The sequence below is a fragment of the Perca flavescens genome, chromosome 2 (assembly GCF_004354835.1).
Source record: "Perca flavescens isolate YP-PL-M2 chromosome 2, PFLA_1.0, whole genome shotgun sequence".
NCBI lineage: Eukaryota > Metazoa > Chordata > Actinopteri > Perciformes > Percidae > Perca > Perca flavescens.
Window position 1 is genome coordinate 4,907,268 of NC_041332.1, and position 14,658 is coordinate 4,921,925.

Sequence of the window (14,658 nt, forward strand, 5' to 3'; positions counted from 1 at the left end):
GGACTAGCCAGACCTTCCTTTGCAGCACTGTGGAGGAAGATCTGGGCAATGCGAGACTACCTTCAATGTATCCCACTGTTACTCACTGCTGCAACACATAGGTTTTAACCCCTGAAAACCTTGTAGGGCTCATAATGTGTCTGGAAGTGAGTTATAATGTGTTTGAATGATGGGCATTTAGAGTACTGAGGTTTAGATCCTAGAATGATGGGTGCAGGGTTTGCATATTTTACTCAATATAAGTTTCACATAGCTTTATTATTGCATCTGATAAATGTGTCTTACATTGTTTTTTAAAACTTTAAAGATTCTGAAGGGGAAAACAACATTAATAATATCTTATGTGATAGGGTGTCGAATTCCTACTCACCCGATTGTTTTGTTACTTAACGACGACTCTAAATTACACCTGCTTGGGAGACAGAAGAAAATTTGGCTAGCCCAATGATAGCCCAACACTGGCTTCACCTCCCCCCACTCGCTTTGCATAAAGCAGTGGTTGGCGTATTTTCTGGACATAGTTATGCTTGAGCTCTCTATAGCAAGGATTAACAAAGCCAAGTCATTGACTATAGACCTATGGAAAAACACAGCAGCACAAATATCAGACCAAATGGCCTCAGCGCCACAAGAATTAGGAGGGCGGGTGGGAGAGGGTTTTTGTTCTTGTTCAATTTGTGTTTATCTGTTTTGTATTTTCAACGATTGAAATGATCTTAAAAAAAAAAAAATGATTCCGAAGGGGAAAATCAGGGCTATAGTCTAATCTTATCTAATCTAAATACTGCATTAACTGTCCACGAGCTCGCCAAAACATCATGTCATAAAACAGAAACAAGAAATTAAAGGTGTAATGTATGTATACAGTACTTTTAATGGCCTGATCAGTGTACATATAAAAATGCTGGATTGTAACAGATCAATCTTTTTTACAATCTGTGTTTCTCACATTAATTACATTTTTTTGTTGTTGCTTGTGTGTAGAATGAAATAAAAGCAGTTGGAAAAATCTGGGACGCGAGTTGAATTATTAATATGAATCTGTAAGGTAACTCAAGGTATTAGATTAATGTAGTGGAGTAAAAAGTACTGTACTAAAGTACAATGTGTTTCCATGTTATGCTACTTCTACCATCTCAGAGATAAATATTGTACTTTTTAATCTTTTAGTTGATTAAGTTACTTTGTAGATTTAGATTATTAATACATAACACTACATCAGCCTACATCAACTAATGCATGCATGATGACACATTATTAAATGAGCTCCACCTTTACCAGTTACAATATTAAAGGGATAGTTCAGATCTTTTGAAGTGAGGTTGTAGCTACTTCTCCATAGCCAGTGTTTAAGCTACAGTAGATGACAGTATGGGGACTGTGGACGGGGCCAGCAGCTTAACACAATTAAGACACTTTAAAAAAGGACCACCTAAAATCCACAATATCAGTTTACATTTACATTATATTTAGAATATTTTCACAGTTTCACTTTGCTGTCGGACAGCCCTGTTTAAGTCCACACGTAAGGAATTGGAGCGGGCAGATGAATTTTAATTTTAAAAAAACGTTCTTTTCACTGTTGGTAATTTATGATCATCGGATGAAAAATTATACAGTTTCAGAAACATTTAAAAGTTACATATAGTCACTTTAAGTTTTAGTTTACTTAATTTTACGATAATTTATCTTTATTTTACGATAATTTATTTTTTTCTGTTTTTATTTTACTGTTTGTTATTGCTTGCTCTTCATACACTATTTGCCTTTATTTTTTTTTTATAAATTTTATCTTTTACTCTCTTTGTGACTTTAATCTGTAAACATTTGCTATATTAAATAAACGTATTAATAATATTATTTTACCTGACTGCTGTGTTAACGCCCATTGCTACAAGACTACACTACCCATGATTCATAGCCTCTGGTATGTCCGGGTATGTACTCCTGACAGCCATATTTGATTCGATTATGCTGTTCTGGCTGCGACAACCAGTTTAGCCAGTTCCTGACCAAAAAAAACCCAAAACGGTGTATTTTCTTCACTACGCAGCCAACTTTAAGGTTAACCTGCGACGATATCCAGCTGCATTCACAGTAACAACAGTTTATTACCCGTAGTCAACGATGAATCCAGAATAGTAAGTGTGAATTTTTAAAGTCGACAATGACAGGTCCGGTTGAGCTGTCAGCTTAGCCGGGGGGGGAAGCTAAGCTAACGTTAGCTTAGCCGGGGGGGAAGCTAAGCTAACGTAAGCGCGACTGTGTACAAAATGAACGTCAGCTGCTTTGTCTTGGGTGCTAACCTAGCGGCGAGCTAAAGGGCTGTGGTGGCGTGTACGCACCGTCAAATGACAGCGTTGATATTTATCACGAAGCTCACGTTTGTCAACATTTTCTGGTCAATATAACACCGATGAAAACGACAAATTATCCAGTGTCACGTCGACACACTAGCATTAGCGGCTAACGCTAGTAGGCTAGCTGACCGAATAGCTAACGTTACGTAGCGTTACCGGACACTGTTGTGGGGTGGGTTTGTTATTGAGATAGTTCAGGCAAATACGTGACAGTTTGATGGTTCACAGTCCTGTCAATAAACACGATGCTAATCGATATGTGTTTACTGATCTGGTGTGGGTTAATCTAGCGCTAGCTAGCTATCCAACGCAAACCGGAAGTTTCTGAATTTGCTCCTGATGATGTGGAGTAACGTTAAGTGGTTAGGTAACGCCAGTGTTGCTTCACAACAACACAGCTGCAACTAACGAGTATTTATAGTATAAGTCACTATATCGATTGTTTCGATTAATACATTAGTCGTTTAATTAGCATAAAGCTATTTTACCTCAGTAAAGGCTAGCTAGCAGCTAACAAAATATGTGTAGTATGGGTCAAAATATCGATTGTTTGGAATAGTAGATTAGTGGTTGACTCCATAAAATGGCTGTTTCGACTGACCATTGGTACAAAACCCAAATATATTCAGTTCACAGTTATATAAAACAAAGAAAAACTTTTATTAAAAAACTCAACCCAAGAATGTTTTTTGGGGTGTTTTTGCTTCAGAAATAACCTGAATGTAAACGTTTTTATCAACCTAGTTGAACACTATTTAGCTTGTTACAAGTTGTTCAGCTGTACAGTTGTTAAAACTAAGAAGTACTTTATTGATTACTTTGATGTTTTTATGAGTTGATGAATCATGTTTTAATTAGTAGGGCTGCAAGATGTAAGGAAAATATCTTATTGGGAATGCAACGCACACACATACACACAAACACAAACGCACTCGCGCACATAGGCCTGTCACGATAACAAATTTTGCTGGACGATAAATTTTCCCAGAAATTATTGCGATAAACGATAATATTGTCATCGAGAGACCATTTGCATCTAATATAATGATAATGTCATCATAATAATAATAATACTACAGGTACACCTTTTCAAAGATCAATACACTTTTATTTCTAAAGAATATTTAACACTGGAACTGGAAGACATTTTAAATATCCACAATATGTCTTTGATCTCCTTTAGTATGTCGTCTTTCACGCTGATGTACAGTTGTGGAATTGCCATTTGTGACACGTAAGTTCTCAGACTAGAGACTCTGTACTACATTTTACAATTATTTAACACTAAATATTAAATTTAAATAATATATAATTAATATATAAAATCTATATGTATGGCTATCTGCCACGTGGCGAGTAAATGTACCAAAATAGTTCTGTTTTTCAGTCTTCATTTTGGCGAAGGTGCGGCTTCTGCTCCTCTGCAGGTCGGAGCTTCGTGGGGGCGGGCCGACACACACACACACACACACACACACACACACACACACACACACACACACACACACACAGGCGCCAACTCTGACATACTTTCCACACTCCGTGTCCGCGGACAGCTGTAGGCTTGCACCGTTAATGTTCTGTGCGTTGTCGGACACATGCAGCCACTTTCCTGAAACCGCTTGCGAGACTGACGAGTCCACAGCGGCGTGTATGTCCGAGCCCGTCTCCACCCCCCCACCCCCACAGTCTCCACCGGCAGGTTGTCAGCTGTGTGGTTTGGAATGAAAGGGAGAAAACGGGACGCCGAGTAACACGGTGGATATCGCTCGTATACTTTTTTTTTTTTTTTTTTTTTTACGGCGCCTTAACTGCAAAGTGCTGCAGGAAACCCTGCTCCAACTCTCTCGCTCTCTCCGCCTGGAGTAGCCTACCGCCCACACAAAGACCATGCGACTGACAAGAGGGTTCACTCCTCGTTGCGCTAAGGAACCGAGAGTGGTCCTCCAGTCTCTCTGGTAGAGAGAGACGAGGAAAATAAACAAGAATGCAAATGGAAATTATCGCGGCCGGAAAAATTATCGAGCTCATTTTTTTTTATCATGCGATAACTCGATTTATTGACTATCGCGACAGGCCTACGCGCACGCACACACAGACACACACACACACACAGTCACACACACACTCTCTCTCTCTCACACACACGCGTGTGCACATATACACAGTCTCACACACACACACACACACACACACACACACAGTGTCACACTTGCACACATGGATACAGACACAGTTACAGTTACACACACACAGTTACACTCACTCTCTCTCTCACACACACACACACACACACACAGTGTCACACTTGCACACATGGATACAGACACACACACAGTTACACTCACTCACTCTCACACACACACACAGTTACTCTCTCTCTCTCACACACACACACACACACACACACACACAGTGTCACACTTGCACACATGGATACAGACACACACACACTCACTCACTCTCTCTCACACACACACACACACACACACACAATGTTTTGGACTTTTGCTTTGCAGATTATCAAACGTATATTATTTAAATGAGACAAAATCGGTTAACAGGATTAAGAGTCTGATGAAACATTCAGAGCAAACGTTAGTTGACCAATAAAGCACTTGTTTAAAAAGCTATGATAGTGACAAGCCTAATATTATAATATTATGGGATATTTAATGCCATGTAGGTGTTTTAATTGTAATATTGTTGTATGTCTCCCGTTTCCCCTCTAATCTCACAGTGACTATTTATTCAAACTGCTCCTGATCGGTGATTCTGGTGTCGGAAAGTCTTGTCTCCTCCTCCGGTTTGCAGTAAGTGTCTGTTTTTAAAGCCTCTCTTACTACTACTGTTACTACTACTGTTACTACTCCGTTACTACTCTGTTACTAGAGATGTAATGATACACCAGTCTTCTATAAGTACTCAAAAGCAATACTTGAGTAAATGTGCAAGTATCTTACCAGAAAATTACGTTTTGTAGAAGTTGAAGTCACCTTTTTAAGAATATTAAAAAGTCTTAAAGAATCTGATATTTACTGTTAACTATTACAAGTAACTTTTTGGTATTTGTACTTTGTCACATTACAACACTGTCATACACTCAACTGTGTGTGTGTATCTGTGTGTGTGTGTGTGTGTGTGTGTGTGTGTGTGTGTGTGTGTGTGTGTGTGTGTGTGTGTGTGTGTGTGTGTGTGTGTGTGTGTGTGTGTGTGTGTGTGTGTGTGTGTGTGTGCGCGCGCGTGTGTGTGTGTGTGTGTTATCCTAGGATGACACATACACAGAGAGCTACATTAGTACCATCGGTGTGGACTTCAAGATCAGGACCATCGAGCTGGACGGGAAGACCATAAAACTTCAGATTGTAAGGAGAACGCAGCGTAACCGGGGGCTGTAAACAGATAACAAGCGATGAACTTTGTGTCAGTTTTGGCCTGACGACGCCTCTGCTTTGTTTCTCAGTGGGACACGGCCGGCCAGGAACGGTTCCGCACCATCACGTCCAGTTACTACAGAGGAGCTCACGGCATTATAGTAGTTTACGATGTGACGGATCAGGTCAGTGCTTCTCCGGGAAGAATACCGGTTGTTTTATTGCTGTATGGCTTCTTTATTCCCCCAGGTTCTTTAAATAAAACTGCCACACAGAAAGACACACACCCAGGTTTGTGGCACTATCTTTGTGGGGACCTGTCATTGACACAATGCATTCCCGAGCCCCTTACCCTCACCTTAACCATCACAACTAAATGCCTAACCTTAACTCTTACCCTAACCTTAACCATCACAACTAAATGCCTAACCTTAACCCTTACCCTCACCTTAACCATCACAACTAAATGCCTAACCTTAACCCTTACCCTAACCTTAACCATCACAACTAAATGCCTAACCTTAACCCTTACCCTTAACCATCACAACTAAATGCCTAACCTTAACCCTTACCCTTACCCTTAACCATCACAACTAAATGCCTAACCTTAAACCCTTACCCTTAACCATCACAACTAAATGCCTAACCTTAACCCTTACCCTAACCTTAACCATCACAACTAAATGCCTAACCTTAACCCTTACCCTTAACCATCACAACTAAATGCCTAACCTTAAAGTGATGGTTCGGAGTAATTTCACCCTAGGGTCCTTTGCACCCTGCAACACCCCCCCCCAGAAGCTTTTTTCACCTGGGTCTTAACATTGGGAGAGTTAGCGTAGAGTAGCGTTAGCCGCTGAATAGCTTAGCGCAGGGACTAATGGATCCGAAGTGTCTCTTAACATTACCCCACTAATAATGCCCGAAATTATACCAAACGTCTACAGTAGTACAAATGGGTCATACACACATAAAACTATGGATTGTAAAGTTTGTAAGTACACCAGACGTGTATGTAAATAACACTTGCCTGCTGGCTTCTGCTCTCTGTTGCTGCTACCTGCAGTTAGACGAGTGCTTAGGGCTGTCTACAAATTACTTCACCGAAAAGAGATGCAACCAAAATATTTATTAATTTAACTTATTTTTTAAAGTAAGTGCTGTAGAATAACTAGCAGGAGACAAGTTATAATTGAGGTAAGTTTGGAGACATTACCTTATTTAATCATTAAATTAATAAATATTTTTGTTGCATCTCTTTTTGGTGTAGTAATTTGTAGACGGCCCCTAAGCACTCGTCTTACTGCAGGTAGCAGCAGCAGCAGAGAGCAGAAGCCAGCAGGAAAGTGTTATTTACATACACTTCTGGTGTACTTACAAACTTTACAATCCATCGTTTTATGTGTGTATAACCTATTTTTAACCTCAAGAGCAAGTAACTCAGACAGTATTTATTAAATTTAAATAAAAACATTTAAATGTCTTAATTTCCTAATTTAAATAACATGGTTTTAATATTGGAATAGAATTTATTTTATATTGGGACACCAGGCTTTTTATATTTTTTTTTATTGATTTATTACACGACTGTATATATGTATGTATAGATGTTGGTGTTTTTTATATTTTTTATAATTTTGTTACTTTGATATTTCTCTGGGAGAGACACCAGGGTAGTTGTGGAAGTTACCTTTTATTTAAAGTTTTAAATTCCTGCTGTCCTTCTTGTCCAGTGGTTCTTTTAACCTTCTTTTAATATCTGGCCGTTTTTTTAAACAGCCCCGTCTTTTTTTATTTAACCGAACCCGGTTTTTTAAGGAGTTCTTTAAAGTGTTTTATTCACACCAGTGGTCCCCTTGTGCCCGTCCCCCTCGTAGCACCCATTCTGGGCGCTGCGTTTTAACCCTAACCTAACCATAACCTAATTCTATCCCTAATCCTAAAACCAAGTCCTAAAACTTGTGGGTTCCAGCATTTTGGCCCCACAAAGCTGTCGGGACCCCACAAGTATACTGGACTCCTGGTTTTTGGACCCCACGAACATAGTTAAACAAGAACACACAGACACACACACACACACGTAGTGAAGCTAATGATTATTTAAATACGTTGGATAAGATAACGCTGTATTTATTAGGGCTGGGTGTCGCCACTGATTTCCCAAATTGATTTGATTCCGATTCACAAGGCCCCCCGATTCGATTACATTTCCGATTCTATTGGATATCGATTAGTTAGCTTTCAGGGAATTTCAGTTACAATACCAGTTTTGCGTGGATATAAAAGAGATTTTCAGAGAACTACAATGCTGTACAGAGCAAAGGAGGTAAAAACATAAGATTATAGACACTCACCTGAAGGATTATTAGGAACACCATACTAATACCGTGTTTGACCCTATCCTATCAATATGGGCCAACATTTCTAAAGAAGGCTTCCAGCACCTTGTTGAATCAATACCATGAAGAATTCAGTTCTGAAGGTGAACGGGATCCCCTACACCATTACACCCCCATTACCACCACCAGCCTGCCCAGTGGTAACAAGGCACGACAGATCCATGTTCTCATTCTGTTTACGCCAAATTCTGACTCTATCATCTGAATGTCTCAACAGAAATTGAGACTCATCAGACCAGGCAACATTTTTACAGTCTTCAACTGTCCCAATTTTGGTGAGCTTGTGCAAATTGTAGCCCAATTTTCCTATTTTTAGTGGAGATGAGTGGTACCCGGTGGGGTCTTATGCTGGTGTAGCCCATCCGCCTCAAGGTTGTGCTTGTTATGGCTTCACAAAAGCTTTGCTGCAGACCTCGGTTGTAACGAGTGGTTATTTGAGTCAAAGTTGATCTTCTATCAGCTGGAATCAATCGGCCCATTCTCCTCTGACCTCTAGCATCAACGAGGCATTTTCACCCCCCCAGGACTGCAGCATCCTGGATGTTTTTCCTTCTTCAGACCATTCTTTGTAAACCCTAGAAATGGTTGTGCGTTAAAATCCCAGTAACTGAGCAGACCAGCCCGTCTGGCAGCAACAACCACGCCACGCTCAAAGTGGCTTAGATCAGTGGTTCCCAACCTTTTTTCCTTGGCGCCCCCCCTACTCATGTCTAAGAAAAGCTGAGCCCCCAAAAACCGAAGTTAAGGTAACTCTCGAGATAGAGCCTGTCTTTCTTTTTTGATACAGAGGAGTTATCAGCACTGTTTCTCCGGCATGTTTCATTCATAAGATTGTGATGCCGTGGCGGCAGGAAAATTGAGGATACAAGAAAATATATAGTTTTCATACAGACTTTTGTATACATTAGATATTCTAGTGTATTATAATTAGTTTAACATGTGCAAAACATTTTTTTTTTACCTCAACCTCAAACCAGATAAAGACTCGCGCCCCCCCTGTGATCTTTGCCGCCCCCCCTGGGGGTGCCCGGACCCCAGGTTGGGAACCACTGGCTTAGATCACCTTTCGTTCCCATTCTGACATTCAGTTTGGAGTTCAGGAGGTTGTCTAGACCTGGACCACACCCCCTATATACATTGAAGCAGCTGCAATGTGATTGGTTGATTAGATAATTTCATTAACGTGAAATTCAACAGGTGTTCCTAATAATCCTTTAGGTGAGTGTGTATATATACACGTGTTTTATTAAGTAGAAAAAGCCATAAAAAGAATTCAGTGAGTGTCCTGCGACCACGAACAGTGGAGCGAGTTAGAGATTAGGGTTGCACGATATGAGGAAAAAATGCACAATGTGATAACGATGTATTGTGCAGCACTGCTAGAGAGCGACTGAAGAGAGGGAGCGCCTCGGACAAAGCTGTGAATCACTAGAAATGTAACCGTAGCATGCATCTCACTATCGCTAACGTTATCCACGTTCATATTTAGACGCAGCAAATGACATGTCCAGCTACAAAAAGCACAGAAGTCGGAAATTAGTTTGTCTCATTGGTGTGAACTGGCAGCTTTCAACTCACAAGTCTTTGGTCTGAACTGGGTTGAAAATCAACATGAAAACTACATGAGATCAACAAATCATCTTAGGAAATAAAGGAAGGACACATATGACTCAAAGATATTTAGGTTACTGTCACAGAGGAGAGAAGAAACTAGAAAATATTCACATTTAACAAGCTGACATCACACAAGATTTAGTTTTTCTTCATATAAAGTTACTCGCACCGATTTATCGATTATCAAAGTATTTGGGGGATTAATTTAATAGATGACAACTTACTGCCTAACTATATTCATGGTACCTTGCACACTTGATTATGTATCTTTAAGGCATACTCTTTCTGCCTTCCCTGCTCTACCTGTAAAGCACTTTGGTTTAACTGTTGTTCTTTTAAAGGTCCCATGGCATGAAAATTTCACTTTATGAGGTTATTTTAACATTAATGCGAGTTCCCCCAGCCTGCCTATGGTCCCCCAGTGGTTAGAAATGGTGATAGGTGTAAACCGAGCCCTGGGTATCCTGCTCTGCCTTTGAGAAAATGAAAGCTCAGATGGGCCAATCAGGAATGTTCTCCTTATGAGGTCATAAGGAGCAAGGTTACCTCCCCTTTCTGTGATTTGCCTGCCCAGAGAATTTGCCCACCCATGAGAGAGAGACATCATGGCTTTCAAACGAGCAAAGTGGCAATTGGTCAAGACCACACCCCCACCCTCCACCTTGCCCTCCCTCTCAGAAATGGCACATCCTAAGGAAAGCTCATTGTGGGACTGGCTCTAGTGGCTGGAATTATGCACCAAGGCAGAATTTTGGGAAAGACTTCAGATACAGTATTAGGGGACCACTAAGGTCTATATAAAAGAGACTTCAGATACAGTATTAGGGGACCACTAAGGCCTATATAAAAGAGACTTCAGATACAGTATTAGGGGACTACTAAGGTCTATATAAAAGAGACTTCAGATACAGTATTAGGGGACCACTAAGGTCAATATAAAAGAGACTTCAGATACAGTATTAGGGGACCACTAAGGTCAATATAAAAGAGACTTCAGATACAGTATTAGGGGACCACTAAGGTCTATATAAAAGAGGCTTCAGATACAGTATTAGAGGACCACTAAGGTCTATATAAAAGAGACTTCAGATACAGTATTAGGGGACCACTAAGGTCTATATAAAGAGACTTCAGATACAGTATTAGGGGCCCACTAAGGTCTATATAAAAGAGACTTCAGATACAGTATTAGGGGACCACTAAGGTCTATATAAAGAGACTTCAGATACAGTATTAGGGGACCACTAAGGCCTATATAAAAGAGACTTCAGATACAGTATTAGGGGACCACTAAGGTCTACATAAAGAGACTTCAGATACAGTATTAGGGGACCACTAAGGTATATATAAAGAGACTTCAGATACAGTATTAGGGGACCACTAAGGTATATATAAAAGACTTCAGATACAGTATTAGGGGACCACTAAGGTCTATATAAAGAGACTTCAGATACAGTATTAGAGGACCACTAAGGTCTATATAAAAGAGACTTCAGATACAGTATTAGGGGACCACTAAGGTCTATATAAAGAGACTTCAGATACAGTATTAGGGGACCACTAAGGTCTATATAAAAGAGTCTTCAGATACAGTATTAGGGGACCACTAAGGTCTATATAAAAGAGTCTTCAGATACAGTATTAGGGGACCACTAAGGTCTATATAAAAGAGTCTTCAGATACAGTATTAGGGGACTACTAAGGTCTATATAAAAGAGACTTCAGATACAGTATTAGAGGACCACTAAGGTCTATATAAAAGAGACTTCAGATACAGTATTAGGGGACCACTAAGGCCTATATAAAAGAGACTTCAGATACAGTATTAGGGGACCACTAAGGTCTATATAAAGAGACTTCAGATACAGTATTAGAGGACCACTAAGGTCTATATAAAAGAGACTTCAGATACAGTATTAGGGGACCACTAAGGTATATATAAAAGACTTCAGATACAGTATTAGGGGACCACTAAGGTCTATATAAAAGACTTCAGATACAGTATTAGGGGACCACTAAGGTCTATATAAAGAGACTTCAGATACAGTATTAGGGGACCACTAAGGTCTATATAAAAGAGACTTCAGATACAGTATTAGGGGACCACTAAGGTCTATATAAAAGAGTCTTCAGATACAGTATTAGAGGACCACTAAGGTCTAAATAAAAGAGACTTCAGATACAGTATTAGGGGACCACTAAGGTCTATATAAAAGAGTCTTCAGATACAGTATTAGGGGACCACTAAGGTCTATATAAAAGAGTCTTCAGATACAGTATTAGGGGACCACTAAGGTCTATATAAAAGAGTCTTCAGATACAGTATTAGGGGACCACTAAGGTCTATATAAAAGAGACTTCAGATACAGTATTAGAGGACCACTAAGGTCTATATAAAAGAGACTTCAGATACAGTATTAGGGGACCACTAAGGTCTATATAAAAGAGTCTTCAGATACAGTATTAGAGGACCACTAAGGTCTATATAAAAGAGACTTCAGATACAGTATTAGGGGACCACTAAGGTCTATATAAAAGAGACTTCAGATACAGTATTAGGGGACCACTAAGGTCTATATAAAAGAGACTTCAGATACAGTATTAGGGGACCACTAAGGTCTATATTAAAGCATCCAAAGGGCACCATGTCATGGGACCTTTTTTAAATGTGCTATACAAATAAATTGATTTGACTTATCGATTTGTCTTTTGCAGCCCTAGTATTTGGTTTTTAATATCCGTCGTCTGTCTTTCTTCTCCGTGTGTCCCTCAGGAGTCCTTCAATAATGTCAAACAGTGGCTGCAGGAGATCGACCGCTACGCCAGCGAGAACGTCAACAAGCTGCTAGTAGGCAACAAGTGTGACCTCACAACAAAGAAGGTTGTGGATTACACCACGGCTAAGGTACGACCACGCAGCGGTGAGCACAGGCGCCGATGCCGTGGGTGCTCCCGCGGTAAACACTGAGCACCCACGGTGTGCCAGGCTGCCAGCAGGCTACGTTCATTTAAAATTAAACATTTGCAGTTGGTGCTAAGTGGAGCGTCTGTTGCAGTGTGATTGGTTATGTCGCTGTCAGTCCCCTGCTCCATATCCTATCCACCAATCACAGCATCTCTCAGATGAAAACGCCTCCTTTAGTGATTCTTAATTTCCCACGAAGCTGATCGCTGTTACGTATCGGTTAAACTTCTCATCTCCAGTCTTATTTGTATGTGTGAGAAGTGGAGCTGTCCTGAGTTGAAAGATAACCTACTTTACGGCATTAGTATCCAGTTAATAGGCGTGTGTGTTCGTTTCCGCCTATGGCTGTGAGATGCTTTGCTACAAGAATCAAAATCCAGCAGTCTCACTTTTGTATTTAAATATCTGTATCTAAAAAGGATAATTAAGCATTATTAGTCTCTAATCTGGCGATACCGTACGTATCGTGACACACAGATCACGATTCAATATATTGCAATATATTTTGTCACTGTGTGTAAGGCGATATATTGGGATGTTTAAGTATAATTTTAGAAAAACTAATATAAAAAAAAAAAAAAAAAAGACACGATGTTCATAAAAGTCAAAGAAGTTTACTTTAGGTCAACAATTCAGTACACAGAAAATCAACCTGAGCTAATGTTGATATGCTAAAGTAGGTCAAAGTTCACCCTTAGCTACGTTGTTAGCTTCTAGCAAGAAGTCAGACACTGCTAGGCACTGCTAGGCACTGCTAGGCACTGTTAGGCACTGTTAGGCACTGTTAGGCACTGCTAGGCACTGCTAGGCACTGCTAGGCACTGTTAGGCACTACTAGGCACTGTTAGGCACTGCTAGGCACTGCTAGGCACTGTTAGGCACTGCTAGGGCCTGTTAGGCACTGCTAGGCACTGCTGGGCACTGCTGGGCACTGCTGGGCACTGTTGGGCACTGCTAGGCACTGTTGGGCACTGCTGGGCACTGTTGGGCACTGCTGGGCACTGCTAGGCACTGCTAGGCACTGCTAGGCACTGTTAGGCACTGCTAGGCACTGCTAGGCACTGCTAGGCACTGCTAGGCACTGCTAGGCACTGCTAGGCACTGCTAGGCACTGCTAGGCACTGCTAGGCACTGCTAGGCACTGCTAGGCACTGCTAGGCACTGTTAGACACTAGTTGTGTGTCTCAGCAGAGCCATCTAGCGGTAGGGGGTTTAAACACAACATAAATGTGAACCACTGTCTTACATGGATATTTTCTTACACCCCTAATTGCCAGAGCTGTGCTTATATTCACATACATTCCTAAGTGTAAGTACAAGTTGGTAAATTCCACACTTTGCGTGGCAATGTTCTTTACACATTACACACAAACACACATCTGTGCGTACGGCACGGTTGGTAAATGAGGCCCCGGGAGTGGTGAGCAATTTGAGTAGAGTGGGGTGAAATCTTAGTTGAGCGCGAGGCGATATTGAGTAAAAAAAAAAAAAAAAAAAAGGTGTTTCTGTTTCTTCATCGTCCATCAGTTCCACTTCAAGTTCAGCCAGCTGTGGAACAGTTGTTATTACAGTTGAGGAAGTACCTCGCTACCTCATCTTCAGTTCTGTTTGTTAATAATAATTTATTACATTTATATAGCGTTGTACCATACTCGGGGTGCGTTCCGATCGCCTAGTAGTTCCCTGCGAAGTAGACTGTGTAGGGCATGTGTCAAACTCAAGGCCCGCGGGCCAAATCTGGCCCTTTTGCAGATTTAGATCTGGCCCGTATATCAATTTGGGTTCACAATACATTTTGGCCCTCCTAGTTGTGCGCCAAACCAAAAACACAGGAAAGTGATTTTTAAACTGCAATTGCCTGATGTTCAAAAGCAGAATTTGGGCAGAGAGAGAGAGAGAGAGAGAGAGAGAGAGAGAGAGAGAAATTCCCCAGAGAGAGAGAGAGA

The 14,658-nt window shown here is 40.7% G+C and overlaps 1 protein-coding gene across 1 annotated transcript in view; it reads left to right on the forward strand.

The window, feature by feature from the left end:
* The first annotated feature begins 1,940 nt into the window (after positions 1–1,940).
* LOC114567953 (ras-related protein ORAB-1) overlaps positions 1,941–14,658 on the forward strand; it is a 13,364-nt gene continuing 646 nt past the window's right edge. Inside the window, exons 1-5 of the mRNA XM_028597256.1 lie at positions 1,941–2,141; positions 5,101–5,173; positions 5,630–5,725; positions 5,824–5,919; positions 12,521–12,652. Coding sequence (XP_028453057.1) covers positions 2,128–2,141; positions 5,101–5,173; positions 5,630–5,725; positions 5,824–5,919; positions 12,521–12,652 — 411 coding nt within the window. The 5' untranslated portion in view covers positions 1,941–2,127. The remainder of the gene's footprint in view (positions 2,142–5,100; positions 5,174–5,629; positions 5,726–5,823; positions 5,920–12,520; positions 12,653–14,658) is intronic.